General features: G+C 32.9%; 1 protein-coding gene across 1 annotated transcript in view; it reads right to left on the bottom strand.

Moving 5' to 3' along the window:
• Positions 1–4220: 4220 nt before the first annotated feature.
• tok (tolloid-like protein 1 tolkin) overlaps positions 4221–15784 on the bottom strand; it is a 288653-nt gene continuing 277089 nt past the window's right edge. Inside the window, exons 13-17 of the mRNA XM_081771019.1 lie at positions 13971–14157; positions 11825–12078; positions 9708–9921; positions 8003–8253; positions 4221–5242 (exon numbers count right to left, since the gene is read on the bottom strand). Of these exons, the coding sequence (XP_081627145.1) occupies positions 5093–5242; positions 8003–8253; positions 9708–9921; positions 11825–12078; positions 13971–14157 (1056 nt within the window). The 3' untranslated portion in view covers positions 4221–5092. The remainder of the gene's footprint in view (positions 5243–8002; positions 8254–9707; positions 9922–11824; positions 12079–13970; positions 14158–15784) is intronic.

Below are 15784 nucleotides of genomic sequence, written 5' to 3'. Positions count from 1 at the left end.
TAACTTAGTGTGTCATGTGTAATTTTCAATACATTTCAGATTGATGGCTCAAAACTTGGATAATTTACGTCCTTTTTCCCCACCGAGGCTACACAGGGCAGGACCTACAGTTTCATCTAGGTTTCGCAACACTGGGTCCCACCAGGAATCGTATGCGTGACCATGCGCACTACTCGGGCTCCCACTCATTTATCTAAAGTGGCTCGTGTTCACTCACTTCTCTCATACTCGCTAAACTCAAACAAGCTCACGGTCATTCCCGCTGTGCCTCATTTCTTTCAATTGGGCTAGAGATCACTCCCGTTTTGGGCTCATTTATATCAATTCTGTAGCACCATGCATGAACCCATAACCCACAAAATTTTGAAATGGAGATAATGGTATCCCTGCAGTGCTAGACCTTTAACACATCATCAATCCAATTGTTAATGTTGCATATAAAAGCAACAGAGATGGTAGCATAGTCTAGAAATCCTTAATAAAGAAATTTCCTTGCATTTAGACTTGATTTTCTGTTAGCTTTCTTCGTGTACGTTATGGGTTTCATGCATGTAGCCATAGAGAATTGGGCTCATTTCACTCAATTCATTTCGCATTCATTGATCTCAAACGGGCTCGCTTTCACTTTCGCTCGTGGTTACTTCTCTCAATTGGGCCTCCGCTCAGGCTCCCTTATCTCAACTCGGTTCGTGACTGGTCCCGTTTTGGGCTTATTAATCTCAGATAGGCTACGCGCAATATCAACTAGGCTCGTTCTCACTCGCGCTCAGGCTTACTTTCCTTAATTAGGCCACCGCTCACTCGCGCTCGTTATCTTCAATACGGCTCGAGGTCACACAGGATTGTGCTCAATTATTGAGCCCAAGCCCAGTTAAGCGCGAATTTCGGAATTGAAAGCGCTATGCTTGCAACTTTAGACATCTCTAACGAGTGAGCGCAACATCCGTTGAAGGTAGTGAGCTCAAGCAAACTGAAGTGGAGTGAAACTTTAAGTTTAACATCCGATGGTAAGGGAGGCGGTGATGATGATAATGAGTGAAATGGTGAAATGAATGAAAAAAAAAGAGTTGGGTTAAACGGGATAAGCACAAAGAACCCCCCCCCACACACACACACACACACGATTTGGTCAGAACAAGGCCCACCTGGAGCGAGCTGGAATCAATCCAAAGATCCTATGCATCAGAGATGATCATCCCATCACTGACCCACCGTGTCCATCCTACTCGAGATATTTTAATGCAAAATAGCCTTGTTTGAAGTGAACACTTGAGATTAGTAAGCATAAGCTCAATTGAGAGAAATGAGGTCGTGCAAGTGAGACTAATAAACGCGAGCGCTATTGAAATGAGTGAGTGCGAGCACAATTGAGAGAACTGAGACAAACGCAAGCAAAATTGAGATAAGTGAATGCAAGCCTGTGACAGAAGTGAGCCCGAGCGTGAGTGAGTGTGAACTCGTATGAAATTAGTGAACGCAACCCCAATTGAAAAAAGTGAATCCGAGCACGCAAGAGAAAAGAGTCCGAGCAGAAGCGAATGCGAGCCCAATTGAGATTAGTGAGCACGAGCCCAACTGAGAGAAGTATGCTTGTCAGGATGAATGTTTTGGATGATATACTGTAAATAATATGCATGACGTTATTGCACATGCTTCTCGGCAATAATCCTATAATCCCCTCTTAGGTTTATCCTCTAACTAAACATTACTGTTTCCGTGATTATGTGAACTTAGTTTCCATCTTCAACAACAATGGCATTCCTGCCTCGCTTTAGAATAAAATATTAAAAAGTTTGGTCTATGAAGAATCGTAAAAATCAATAAAAATAAGACAATACTTTGAGTGGGTTCGAACTATAGTCCCGTAGATTCGTATTCCGCTGCCTCAACCATTAAACCACGACCACTTTGCCCTAACCCCTGAATACTTGTCATTGACATTTTTACAGAAAATAAATGTCCCCACTTCAAATCTTTTATGATAATTTTCTTTGTTTCATAATTTCATATTTGAATTTACAACTTCTGCCCTCTCACGTATTGTACTCCAGATTTTCATTGTTTCTCTCCACAAAACTATAGCATTCTCTAATTTAATTCTTATATTCTCCACATAATCAGTGTAGGAATCTGAGTCTCACAAACAGGTGTCCATTTACTTCTTTGACAAATAATACATTAAAAATCTAAAGTATTCAAGTTAAAAATACATCCGCAGACAGTGTTCGATGTATGTTGGTATATATTGCCGCCATACAGTCTGTATTTAACATTTTTCCGCACCTCAATATCAATAAATATTATTGTAGAAAATCTGAGACAGTGAAGTGACTAATCAGTATTTAAGTGGAAGTGGAAATCAGTACGCAATTTATGTTGTTTCTTACTTCCTTTTTTTTTTTTTTTTTTCCTTGTTTTAAAATTTGAATTTTTTTTCTAAACTCAACTCCTCCTAATCTTTTACGCCCAGGTGACACTTATACAAGAGAAAATTATTGATCACATCTGTTGACTGCCTATCAACTAACAACTCATGAACTAAAATATTCAAACTGCCAAACTCAAGAATAATAATACAAGTTCGTCACAACTATGAAACGTGCATAAATTTACTGCGCTGGTAGTTAGGATGATAAGCATTAAAAACTAGGTAATTTTAGAAGTTAATTGACAATGGAAAGCTTTCCAAACTACGATAAAATAATACGACATCTACAATGGAAGAAGGGAAATAATGATTATTAATTCACTCTTAAAATGTTAATTACCTCTTTCTAGCCACTGGCGTCTCTGGCATGTAAAATTTGGGGGGACATCAAAGAAACTGATTTAAATGGTACTACCTAGCCCACCTGTTTATTATCTTCGATTCCATTTGTTACCTTTCTTTTTACCTTCACGAACCCCCTGAGGTATATCAAGAACTTGTTATAATCGTTTCACAGCCTGAAAATTATATTCCAAATAAATATAATTATTATTATTTATATGTTATTCTATCGTTTGTAAATAAATTAAATTAGAATAAAATATTGAATATTTTGTACTTCAAAGTATTGGTGGGACGTGTCCCCCACCCCTTCACCAGAGACGCAAGTGTTTCTAGCCAAACAAATTCTTACTTGAACACTTACAAATGCAAAAATCTTGTGTTATATCCATTATGCGCATCTGAAATTTCGAGAACTGGTGTGTGTGTATATATATATATATATAATTGCTACCCAGGATCATGGCTAATGTTAACTCTATGCGTGAATACGGCCCTGTCCGCATGTCTTTTTTAGTTCAATACCAGTGTGGGGCACCGTGAATTCGGTAATTACGGTAAGTGTGAGGTAGAAAGAAACATATATATCTGCGTTTTACATTTGATAACTGGCTTGACCAGGCAAAAGTTTAGGAAAATAGATTATCTGAGCTTCGTATCCACTACGAACATATATAATAATAATATTCTAATAGTGAACCAACTCTGGAATTTCTATACACAAAAAATATCAACATATATTATTTCAAATACAGTATTTCCGGTATTTTATTTTTATTTTGGACTATAGTTCTTAATTACATCATTACAAAATCATAGCAAGGACAAGAAAAAAATGTCCAGTCTAGTTTTTGAAAAACAATTAATACAATAATAATAACAACAAAAAAGCACCATTCGGTTTACAATAAGTCATCGTTAAAAGTTACTAACCAAAGCTTTGAAAGTAACTTCAAACCAAACTTTCAAACGTAATGACACATTTCTTTAGAAATAGATGGAATAAAATTAACATTCGATAATCATTCTCCAGATAGTCCAACGCAATTCAGCCTAATTCAAATCTTCAAGCTTCTGGAGTCTAGTCACATTTGTCTCGTTACTAACAGACTGACACTATTATTTCCTTCTCAACCTTTTTCCTAGCAAATTGACAAGTACTTTTTCTTTTTTTAATTTTCCTACTATTTGTTGTTGTTTTACGCTGTAGTAAACAGTGTACTTGTAGCTGTTGTAGCTGTCCACAAGAAAACTATTCTTAAAACTTCGCATTCACTACTTGATCGAATTAAATTACGCTGACGAAAACATAAGAATTCCTAATGAACAGTACCTTCTTGCTCCACAACTACAATATGGAAGATTTTTCTTAATTAAGAAAAAAGTCAGCGGAAGTTACTGGGTATTCTGTTTAACATATCCTGACACACACACACACACATTATTATAATTATCTTCTTTTTTTTTAACTCACAATGGACACATTCCATATTTTGATACTTCTAGCATTTGAACACATCTGTTCACTAATAACAGAAGTAATACTAAGGGGGGAAAATATAGAGATGAGTGGCAATCATTTATTCATCAGTCTATTGTTTTTTTAGGTGCCTAAGAACAATACACAATGCACCATCAAAATAATATCACATTTAGCCAATAATAAAACCTCAATTGCTTGCTGATTATGAGATCACCACACCCACACATTTTATTTTTTCATAACAGGGTTGTTTATTCTTTTGTATTAATTGTATGTATATACGGTAAATATTAATGAAGGTATAATAGGTATGTTTGCATTATAACTCACAGCTGTTCGACTTGATTAAATAGTACACACATTTATGGAATTTCTTTTTTCTTGTGTCCTTAAATTGCACATCGTTCATTTATATTTACAGTTAATTTCATTATCTGTGAACCAGTTTCCTTTTTGTTTTTCGTTTTCTTATTGTTCTGATGTAGTTTATTAAGTTGTATAGCAAATAAACAGAAAGTACTAAAAATCGCTGATAAATCTCAGCAGTAACAATATAAATAAAAATCTTCGTACACAGTAAGACCTACATGGCACTTTGTTTTATCCCCCCCCACATCTCATCTTCATCATTGACAGGAAGCTTTCATATTATTTTTATACATATATATAGGAACCACATTCGCAATAGTAAGTACAGTTCTCCTTTCTTTCTTTATAGTTTTCTTCAGGGTTCCTGCGTTTTTCTTTTATAAGCAGTCTTATGCCTGAAAAAAATAATCCCTCACGTTCGAAAAAAAAAGAACAAAAAATGGCAGTGACCTAAGTTTATAGAGAGCCTTTCATTCGTTGCCAATTTTTCCTGACATTTCGTCGTTATCTAGTGGTTCAATAGCTTCGTACGCTGCAGAGAAACCTTTACTGACTATTGTATCATCAGATCGAAATCGTACTAGAAGAGCTTCGTTGACAGATATAATTTCTGGTGGAATCTGTGAAAAGAAGAAAATACCCTCGTTAGGCTAAATTTTCATGACAATATAGAACAGTTGTTTCCTATGCTATGTCTAGCTGGACCACAAGTCGCTTGACACTAGCAATTATTCAGTTCTCAATTAACTGGAGTAGTAAGAGCCAATTGAGTGAACAACATTCGTTGTTCGTGAATAATACGTTTTAAGAAATTATTTTATAAAGAATTTAAATCTTTACATTAATTTTAAACGAATTTTTTGTCAAGTGACTTATATGACCCACCCTGTACTTCATCACAATAATACATATTTTAAAGTAACAACATTTTTTAACCATATTGCAAATATTAACATTTTTTAAATCCCGGAAAATTCTATTTTTGAAGTTCCAAAATTACTTCCCTCATTTCTTGCGCCATTTAGAAAGTGCTACCAATCATCACTGACTACGAATCTTGTCATCTGCACTACAGTTACACAATAATAATGTGTGATATCATACAATAACGATTCAGAGGATTAAGCCACAGAGGAAAAAAGGTCACCTCAGATTCCTATGAAAGTAACATTGTAAAGTTGTATGAAATCAAGACCATTCTCATAGTAATCCTAATGTAGTGAAGAGAGCAAAATGTGTTATGCGCAGCTGCAACAGAGAGCAATATGGTTACCACTATAAATCACATTTCTATGTAAGACACGTATTGCTTTGTTCTTGTTCTAAGGATGTGTCCAAAAACAATCGAACCTGAAAGAAAGAAACCATAAACCAGCCGGTATGAAGACATTATTACTGTCCTCGTTTACTGCAATCTTGCTATTCAATTCAATTCAATATTCAATTCTTTGCTTCTGCCTCTATATTCTAAATCAATTTGTTAGTAATACAAGGACTTCAAAATAATTGTAAAGTACATGAAATAAAGTCTACAGTTTAACGTTCTACAGCATTCCTATAGGCTAAAGGAGATTAATGATGATTGCATGCGATTGATGGTAAAAACATTATAAAGTGAGATAGTGGACGGAAACAAAACAATCCCGAAAAATCTCAATGACACGATGTTGCCTACCATAAGATCACATTCTCCGGAGTTTTCAAAGGTCATAAGTACATTATCTACTTTGTATATAAAAAATGGAAGATGTTAAATAATTTTGTAGGATGTTGGATACGTAAGCTTTTCTTGCATTGAATATAGTGGATGAAGACTTTTCTTATTTAAAGAAAATTACACTGAAACGATCCACGAAATGATATTATTATTAATATATTTTGATTCGATATTTGTAAATGGTAAATTGTACAGTGTAAAGTGTAATTCACATACTGTTCTTCGAAGTTCTAGAAGAGTCCCACCCATTTTTACAAAATAAATATGGAACGTTCATGAGGCTTCCATTGAAACAAAGGAGTACAGGAACAACTTGACTGGAAAATGGAATCGTTCTTTCAGTGTTCTTGTTTCAATCATCCATCTTTCTGGACAACGATTTGTAATATAAGGAAAGATCAAAGTATTGTGATAACTCAGATTATTTAAGCCAGGCAAGGATTGTATCCTACAAACGAAGGAAAAGGAAAACCATGAAAATGGATAAGAAGTTATTTGATTTATGTAAAGAAAATAACAGATAGCAAATATGATGTTTCAAACTTCTTAAAAGACTGTTTCTTAAACTACATATTAGATTTTGAGTATTTAATATCATAAATAATTTGACAAGTGTGTATACCTTACGTTATATACTATAAAATAATATGTTTTAAGAATTTTATATTGTAACTGATTAGACAAGGTAAATATATAATGTGATAGTGTATAATATGTATAATGTTGGATTAAAATGATTGATATAAGGATAGAGTGTATTAAATAATTTACAACAAAATGTATTGAAAACACTAAAAGATGACTGGAAATCATTGTGAATATGTCGTTATTGCATTCACAAGTTTATTGTGAATTCCTGACTACCACATTTACGGATGAGCTACGGATTATGGAAATACTGAAAGATGCGGCAGCAGTAACGAGTAGGTACTATGTGATTTACATAAATTTAATAATTCGTAAACATGTTCAAAAAATGACGATAACTATCCCAAATATTTATGTCTTTCATTTGCGTGCTTTGTCCGCTGATATGAAAGCCCTGGTGAGCTTTTATCCGCTTACACGAAAACTCTAGTGAGCTTCTGTCCGTTTATATGACAGCTCAGGCAATGTCAGTGGGCTTATGTCCACGACCCTTGGAATGAGTGAATCAACTTAAGCATAGATCGAACATACTCTCTTTAAATTACAAAAATATATGCTCAGTAGTTTCTATTTTGAAGCTACTGATAAAATTATGTATGACCTTTATTAACGACACTGTATGACACGACACTGTATATTCATCGATACATTCAGCTAAACATAAAAGTTTGGGAAAATTTTGTTGCACTTGCTGAGAAACCCTTATTATCGGTTGCCTAGTAATAAAAGTAATTGTGCTTCTATAACTAAGATTTTGTCAGCAAAGTCAAAGACAGAATTTTTCCTTTATGTTTTGTTTCGTTTGTTGTAGAACAACTTGTATCAGTATGCCATGTTGAACATTATGCTAACGATACTGCATAGCTATATATACAGTACATATATTAGCTTTTTGATTCGTTTGATTAGGTATATTCAAAAGTATGTTGAGATATTAAGTCAGACTACAGTACTATTAATTATGAAAACAACAAATTATTTTATTTTATGAAGTCTTTATAAGTTTAATATTTACCGAGTTTCCACAATAACGTCCATAAGAAGGAGCTCCTGAATCAAGACCAGAAAACACTTGAACATAATCATAGCCACAATCCTGTTCATCCTCAACTTCAAATGTTAGAAATCGGAGATGTACATTCCGTCCTGGAGGAGCCTCTATAGCCCAATCACAGTCTACTTTATTCTCGTAATTATGGTCCCCATATTTGGAATGAGAATACAAGTGCTTCACTCTGTCCGTTGCTTGAAGATGGCCACCACATACTGAAAGAAGAAAAAAAAGTATGTTGTATTAAATCAAAATAAACTACTGGCGTTTGTGGTATGTGATTCTCATGTCCATTTTTCAAATCTAAATATTTATAGAATTCTTTCGATTTTATTACCAATAAACGCCAATACGAATTCAACGTCACGTTTAGTTTTCTTGATGAACAAACTCCATAGCTCTGGATAAGTAGCTTAACAAATAAAACACAGTTCTGACCAGAACAGAATGAAATATATTAAAAACTATACTTACAATGTGTTACAGTTTCAAGGACCTAACATTCTCTTCATCAGAGTGTTGGTGTCTGATGAAGAGGACGTTAGGTCCTTGAAATTGTAACACATTGTAAGTATAGTTTTTAATATATTTCATTCTGCTCTGGTCAGAACTGTGTTTTATTTGTTAGTTTTCTTGAACTGTCGAGGATTTTATATGTTATTTTCTTTAATTATTTATTTTATTTTATTTTATTAATATTATGTATTTATTTATTTAGAAGTTGACAAGGAAGAAAAAGCATTCATTTTTTAAATTGCAGAATACCAACATAAGTAAACTGTAATTACAGGTAGATGCCTTCCCAAAAATTGAAAGCCTATATCTTACGATATGTATCTAACCTATTCGTCTCGAAGAAAAAATATCTACAATTATATTGTCCGTCAAAAAGTTTAATCTACAGGAATATTTATATAGACAGATACAGATATGAACGATTTATTGTATATACTTGGTCTAAGTGGAAAGTTTTGTGGCAGGAGCCGCCACTTGTTAGTTTATTGTGTCCTTCAAATATCCTGAAAAGGATTCCTTTGTCCGTAGTCACTGGAGCTTCACACCCGCTAAACAAGAATGTATTCGTGGATTTGAATTACTTTTCCAAAAACACTTTACTAGAACACATTTTCTTTGCTTTTTAGTGCAGAATTATCCGAACCTCTTTACGATATACAATTACAATGGCGCTTTGTTTCATTCTATAAGCTATTTAATTTATTAAAAATAATTCTGTATAATTTTTATTTATACTATTTTATTAAAGGACAAGAAGGAAGAAAAAGTAATCGTGACGGGGACATATAGCCTCGTTGCTGACGTCCCCATTAACCCCCATTCATTCATTCAAGAAAAGGTAAATACCATTTCTAATGGAAGGAATCTATTAATGTTGAATAGGAAATCGTTTATATTCTACTAGACCCTTCGTGGCCAAATGGTTAGCGCATGGTACTTCCCATGCGTTTGGTTTTGGATTCGATCTTCAATAGAAGTGATTGTCTCGGTGCTGGAAACGAACAGTAGCATTGCAAACAATCAATCAAACACAGATACTCGTGGAAAGCACAACAAATTGGGCAAAATATGGTAAAGTTAACTAAAAAATAAAATATGCCCAAGGAAAGTTAGCTTGATAATTTTTAACTTATACGATATACAAAATCTTTACCTGTTGTATGACTTGCTAAGAATCCTTTCCTTTGAACTGAAGCGTCTGACTTAAACACCATATACATTTGATTACTTGTTGCTACAATAGGATGAGGAATTTTGGAGCCACAAAAGCGGCCTAAAGTGTGGTCTTCTGTGCTGTCTCCATCATATAATACAATATGATCATATGCACACTCTTGATGCGGTTCCATCTCAAATTGATTAAATATCTGCAATAAAATAAATACGTTATAAGAAATTTAAAGAAAAAATATAAAATAAAATGACGTTAAAATTTAGTTTCTTTTTCATTAATATTTAAGACATGAATTTTCAAACCACTGTATACCAATGTTATGTATGTATGAGAAATCTAAAATTTATGAAAAAAATGGAAAAAAGTTTTAGAAATGCACGTTTCATTACTGGAAGTTCAAAAAACTAATCATTTTTCTTGTGCAAGCTTATAATTGCTATTTTGATATTTTAACTTTAAAATTATAATAATTAGGATGATAAAGAGAGTATAGGGGAAATGTCTTTGTTTGGCACAATTCTACAAATAGTAGATATTTTTTTAAAAATGATACATGTTTAACTTCGTTGAACATGACTATAAAGTTCTCTTTAACATTAACATTATAAAGGACCAAATCTGTTACTGTCAGTTTGTTTTATTTTTATTAATTGTTCAATATTCTATTTGATGTTTTCTGTATAATTTATATTATATGTTGCTTGTTGCTACTTGATTCTACACAACGGTGGTTTTAGAATTCATGAACAAGGGGTGCGATAAGCAGTCCCCTCCTTCGTATATTTACACAGAATGAAAATCGATTACACAATTTCACACCGTCTTTTATATATTACAAAATCTTTACTAAATGACGTGACTAATGTACAATTTACTGCAAAAGCAAATCCATTTTTGTGAAGTCCTTAACTTATTTTTGTTCTCACTGCATTTCAATAATTTTAAAATTTCTTGACTTCCCATTGATCAATTGATAGTTCATATAATAAAATTTTCTTGTGGATTTCTCTACTGATAGATAATATATTATACTACTTTTTCTAGTAATTGTATTTATAGTATCTTATTCTTACGTGACTTTTATGTAAGCTTAATAATACAGTACAATTCAAATGCGAAGTAATTTCCTCATTGGTTAAAAGTGGTGCGAAATAAGTCATATACTCTATTGTGAAATGCGCCAACCTAATTGAGCAGATGTTCGGATGTTTTTTGGAATAAAAGATGTAATGATCTTTGTGATCTTCTGTATTTGAATTGGACTATTCGTGGATCGGTAACCTAACTGAGACTAGGCCTATGCAATATTATATTGATATATTTGTATATCTACTTAATGTAGTTCGGTGCGTGTGATAATAAATAAATGGTGTGTGGGCTAACTTCTTTGTATTGATTAGGCTTACACAGTACTATATGGTATACGCTCTTAAACCATTGAGGAGTAATCAAAGCATATCCGAATTAAACATAAATCAATATGACAGAACAACTTTGAAGTTATACACCATTTAGGATTTACTTTTCAACAAATAGCAGTAAGCAGTTTGTGTATTCTATATTGTTCATTTTTGGTGTATTTGTTATAATAACTGGTAAGGCGCCCGATGTAAAATAAATAAAAAAAAAAAAAAAAAAACAATGTTTCTAATCCAACAAGCTGTTTAAATAGAACGTAAGAGCAGCAAATATGACACGAAAAATGTGCACGCTGTTGTGTGAGAGAACCTAGAACACCTCAAATCCGTTTCCCAATAATGACGTATTGTTGGTATGTTAAGGGCCCAAGGGAACTGTTGCTTTTCCATTTAATATAGGATGCCTTACCAGTATAGAGCCCAAACGAATCCAACAGCTTTTCACTCTTTTTATTTTCTCGTGTCTTTATCGTAACGGAGTTTTCCTATGACCCCGGATTTCTTATATACCCAGCATATACATCTATATAGGTTATAATTCTAAATCTACGTGTGGCAGGTGAACTTATGAATTCTATAGGCAAATGATTAGTTAGTTTATATATTCAATACATGAAAACAGGTTAAATTTTCTATGTATGTTTATATTTATAATTTATTTTATTGTTTAGTACTCACTAGTTTTATACGGTGACCGGGTGTAGTAGTAAAATGCCAGACACAGTCCTTCCGACTTGGGTAGTAGTCTGGATAATTGGGACTAGAGATCTCTCCACTCGGAGCTGTTATTTCATACTTGCAGCCTCCTTCTTTGCAGTCGTGGCCATTTTCATGCAATGTGAATCCATTATGACATGAACATAAATAGGAACCAATTGTATTCTTGCAATCATGTTGACACCCGCCGTTGTTCGTAGCACATTCATCCATATCTGTAACAAAGGAGAGAAAGAATTAGTAAATCCCCGTCAATTATTCTTAATTACATCTCAGTTTAATTAAAATACCCTTTAACTTCAATCAAAGTTTACTAGCTCGAGATATCTGTTTGTGAATTTATGTGAATAGTACTACGTATTCAAGAACTGAAAACGCATTTTTTTAATGATTGAAATACGCACAACTGATTATAAAAAAACAATTATAAAGCATTTCAATTAGGAGAATGATAATTATGAAGATTATTTATTCTTATTAAAAGGTTATTCTAGTTTTGCAAGGACAAGATGAAAAAGTAGAGATCAAGAATACAGATTTTTAACGTGGACGTCCGGTAGGGACGAGGAGGTGCAAGAGAGCTATAATCCCTCAATAGAATTAAAGTAAATCAATAATTTGAATTAATTTTCCGGGAATGAGCAATATATTCTAAATTTATTACTCCAATATTTTCTTTATTTCTTTAAGTTTCCAATTTCTGTCGTAAAAGTATTTGTAATACTACGAGGTCAGCAAAATACTAAAGCATCCGTCTTTTTGCTGAAAACTATGCTGTGAATACTGTGATGATATACAAATCAGCTCCTGGGGGACTTCTTTCCATGTACCTTTCCTTCTATCGCGAGATGAGTTCAGTATGTAAACAGGCGATTCTAATAATAAATAGCAAACGTCTCAGTCTGTGCGTTCCGCTAACCATAATTATAAACAGTCACGCTAACCATAATAATAAACAGTCACGCTAATCATAATAATAGTCAAGCTAATCATAATAAACAGTCACGCTATTCATAATAATAAACAGTCACTCTAATCATAATAATAAATAGTCACGCTAATCATAATAGTCAAGCTAGCCATAATAATAAACAGTCACGCTATTCATAATAGTAAACAGTCACTCTAATCATAATAATAAATAGTCACGCTGATCATAATAATAAACAATCACGCTAATCATAATAATAAACAGTCACGCTACCCATAATAATAAACAGTCACTCTAATCATAATAATAATAAACAGTCACACTAATAGAGGTTGCTATCTGCGCTATCGCTTGCCTCTATAACGAAATCCTTGAATAATTGCATAATTATGGTATAAAGTGTGGGATGATTGATGGGCAAACTATAAAATAAGAATATTAAATGTAAACAATTACATCTTTTAATTAAGCACGGTTTTAGCCTATAATGAACAGTGGATCCAAGGTTTGGGCGGAATAGCTAGTAAATATTTAGGACTGCAAACTTTGCAAATCCTACGCGGATGCCTATGGACCCTATTTTTTTTTTTCTTTTTTTTTTTCTCGTTGTAACATAACAGTAAATAGTTCGGATTTTTCTTCTCTTCAGAAAAGTAGAATACTCACATTGAACTTGATTTGGGACCAATGTACTGAATATTATAGCTCTAATGTCTGATAAACAAAGCTGAATAGTAACAAAGTGCTCTACAACACAAGCCTAATTTTGATTCTAAGACTAGAAAATAGAAAGTACTTACTCATCCTTCTCCCTTTCTCTAAGGCTTCGTTACTGATCTTAAAACAGAACAAAAATATAGTCTACAATGTTATTCTAATAGGATTATATTGTAAAACATGTTACCTAATGTATTTTCAGACATTAGGTTCCATGTGCAACAGACGACGCTATTTATCAAATCAACCGGCATAGTACATAGTTATCTCAACCACTCCAATTTCGTAGCTGACAATTTCAAGATGAAATTCAAGTTTAATCTTGAAATGACAGCTTGACCACAGTGTTCGCTGAATTAATACAAACTCTTTTGTCATTCTCAATTTTCTTCAATTATAAAAGAGAAGTACCTATGAATGATATTTGCAATGTTATAAGTACAATCAAAGAAGCATTACCTGTAAAGAACACAGCAGCAAAACCAGACTTCTGAACTGAGTTATCGGACGTGAATTCAATCCTTAAACTGTTGCCTTCGGAAGTGACTACAGGTGGCAATCGTGAACCACAGAAGACGCCATGCTTTCTCATCTCATTCTCTCCCATTTTGCTGTGAATCTCAACGCTGTCGTATTCACATTCTTGCTAGATATAAGAGAAGAGAAGTTACAGAAGACAAAGCCACATCTTGAACTCGTGTTAATTTCAACCTTTATCAAGAATGTGAAGTAATAATATCTGTTTCTGCACAAGTGATATATACCCTTTTGCAAATATTAATATAATGGCACAATACAGAACCATAAGTCCTGCTAATCAGTGGTGAGATATGAAGCATTCATTATAGTTATTTCTGCTTCACCAAGCAAATATACCTTTACAAATAGCTAAAATTAAACACTATCATCCACCCATTAAAATAATGCTCTTCTAAATATAATCTTAACAAATAAATATGCCAAAATTGATAGTGTATTTGTTTAATATTCTTTGTCGGTAGGACAATGACCAGTGATTTATAACTTTGAATCTATATGCTAATTAATTACATAGATATTTAAGATTTGCAATACGTATTTACTGCTAATTAAGATGGTTAATTACGTAGAAAAAGTACAACACTATTACTTATCTACATAAATTCTCGGGGATAGAAATCGTTTATTTAAAACATACTGCAGAATATAATTCACAGTGAGTGTCAACTATTTTCTACATAGAGCTTAAAATATATATAGTGTGTAGGTTCTTTCTTCGCTTTTCGTACAGCAGTGATGTAATATGTATATGGATATATATATATATATGTGGGATTAAATTAGTACATTTCAAAGCCGTAAATGAAGAAACCTTAAAGCATCAGAAAATGATAATGAAAAGAGGCAACTACTTCCTATGCAAATCATTGAAAAAACAGGATTAATGAAAATGAAAACAATTTAATTTGAACATTAAATTTTGGTGTGGAAAGATTGTGTCTACAGTTGTAAAGTTGTTGAACTTGTTTAACAGAACATTAACTGTGCACCATCTAACATATCCGGATACGAAGTTACGTTGAAAATTAACTCCAATCATTCTGCCATTAAATCTTTGGAACAATTAAACTTAATTTGAACTCCAAACATGATTTATTCTTCTTTAATACATCTTAAGTCCCCTTTTGCTATTTAATCGAACAGAAGATTACAATTAATCTACTAATACTAATAACGGCTAAAAACCTATTGTCCCCAAAATTCCTACCTAAAAAGTCAACCATAGCCTATTCCCTAACACATCAATTTTATGCAACAAGGCATTTGTTTCTTTTATGATAACTTTCATCCACCTAACATTTCTTCTCCAGTTTGCTCCGTAAAGTTGATTTTTACAGTAGCCAAACTTAATAATATAGAATTTACAAGGAAAACTACGAGAAAATACTTAGCTCATGTAATAAAAATATTAGTGAAATAAAAGAAAGAATAAAGAAAAGAAGTTACTAAGACAAAACAAGTGAAAATTAAACAGCTCACTGTGCAACAAATGATTTTTCATGACTTGTTAAAACAATGTATCACAGTTGTTCTAAGTATTTGTACCACATTTCTTTCTGTTTTATGCATTCGAGTTCTATATCATTTTGTACAAATGTTCATGTAATTTGGTGTGCAGAATAATAAAATCATAACGAAGAAAATCATCGAAATAAAAAATATATTCAACACGTTAAAATGTAATAAGACAAATGTCTGGCACACCGTTGTTTACTTAATAATGAAACTAACTT

Source organism: Thermobia domestica, chromosome 1, assembly GCF_964235325.1.
Source record: "Thermobia domestica chromosome 1, izTheDome1.hap1.1, whole genome shotgun sequence".
Classification (NCBI taxonomy): Eukaryota; Metazoa; Arthropoda; class Insecta; order Zygentoma; family Lepismatidae; genus Thermobia; species Thermobia domestica.
Note: the sequence above shows the minus strand (reverse complement) of the source record. Positions and strands in the feature narration are given on the sequence as shown.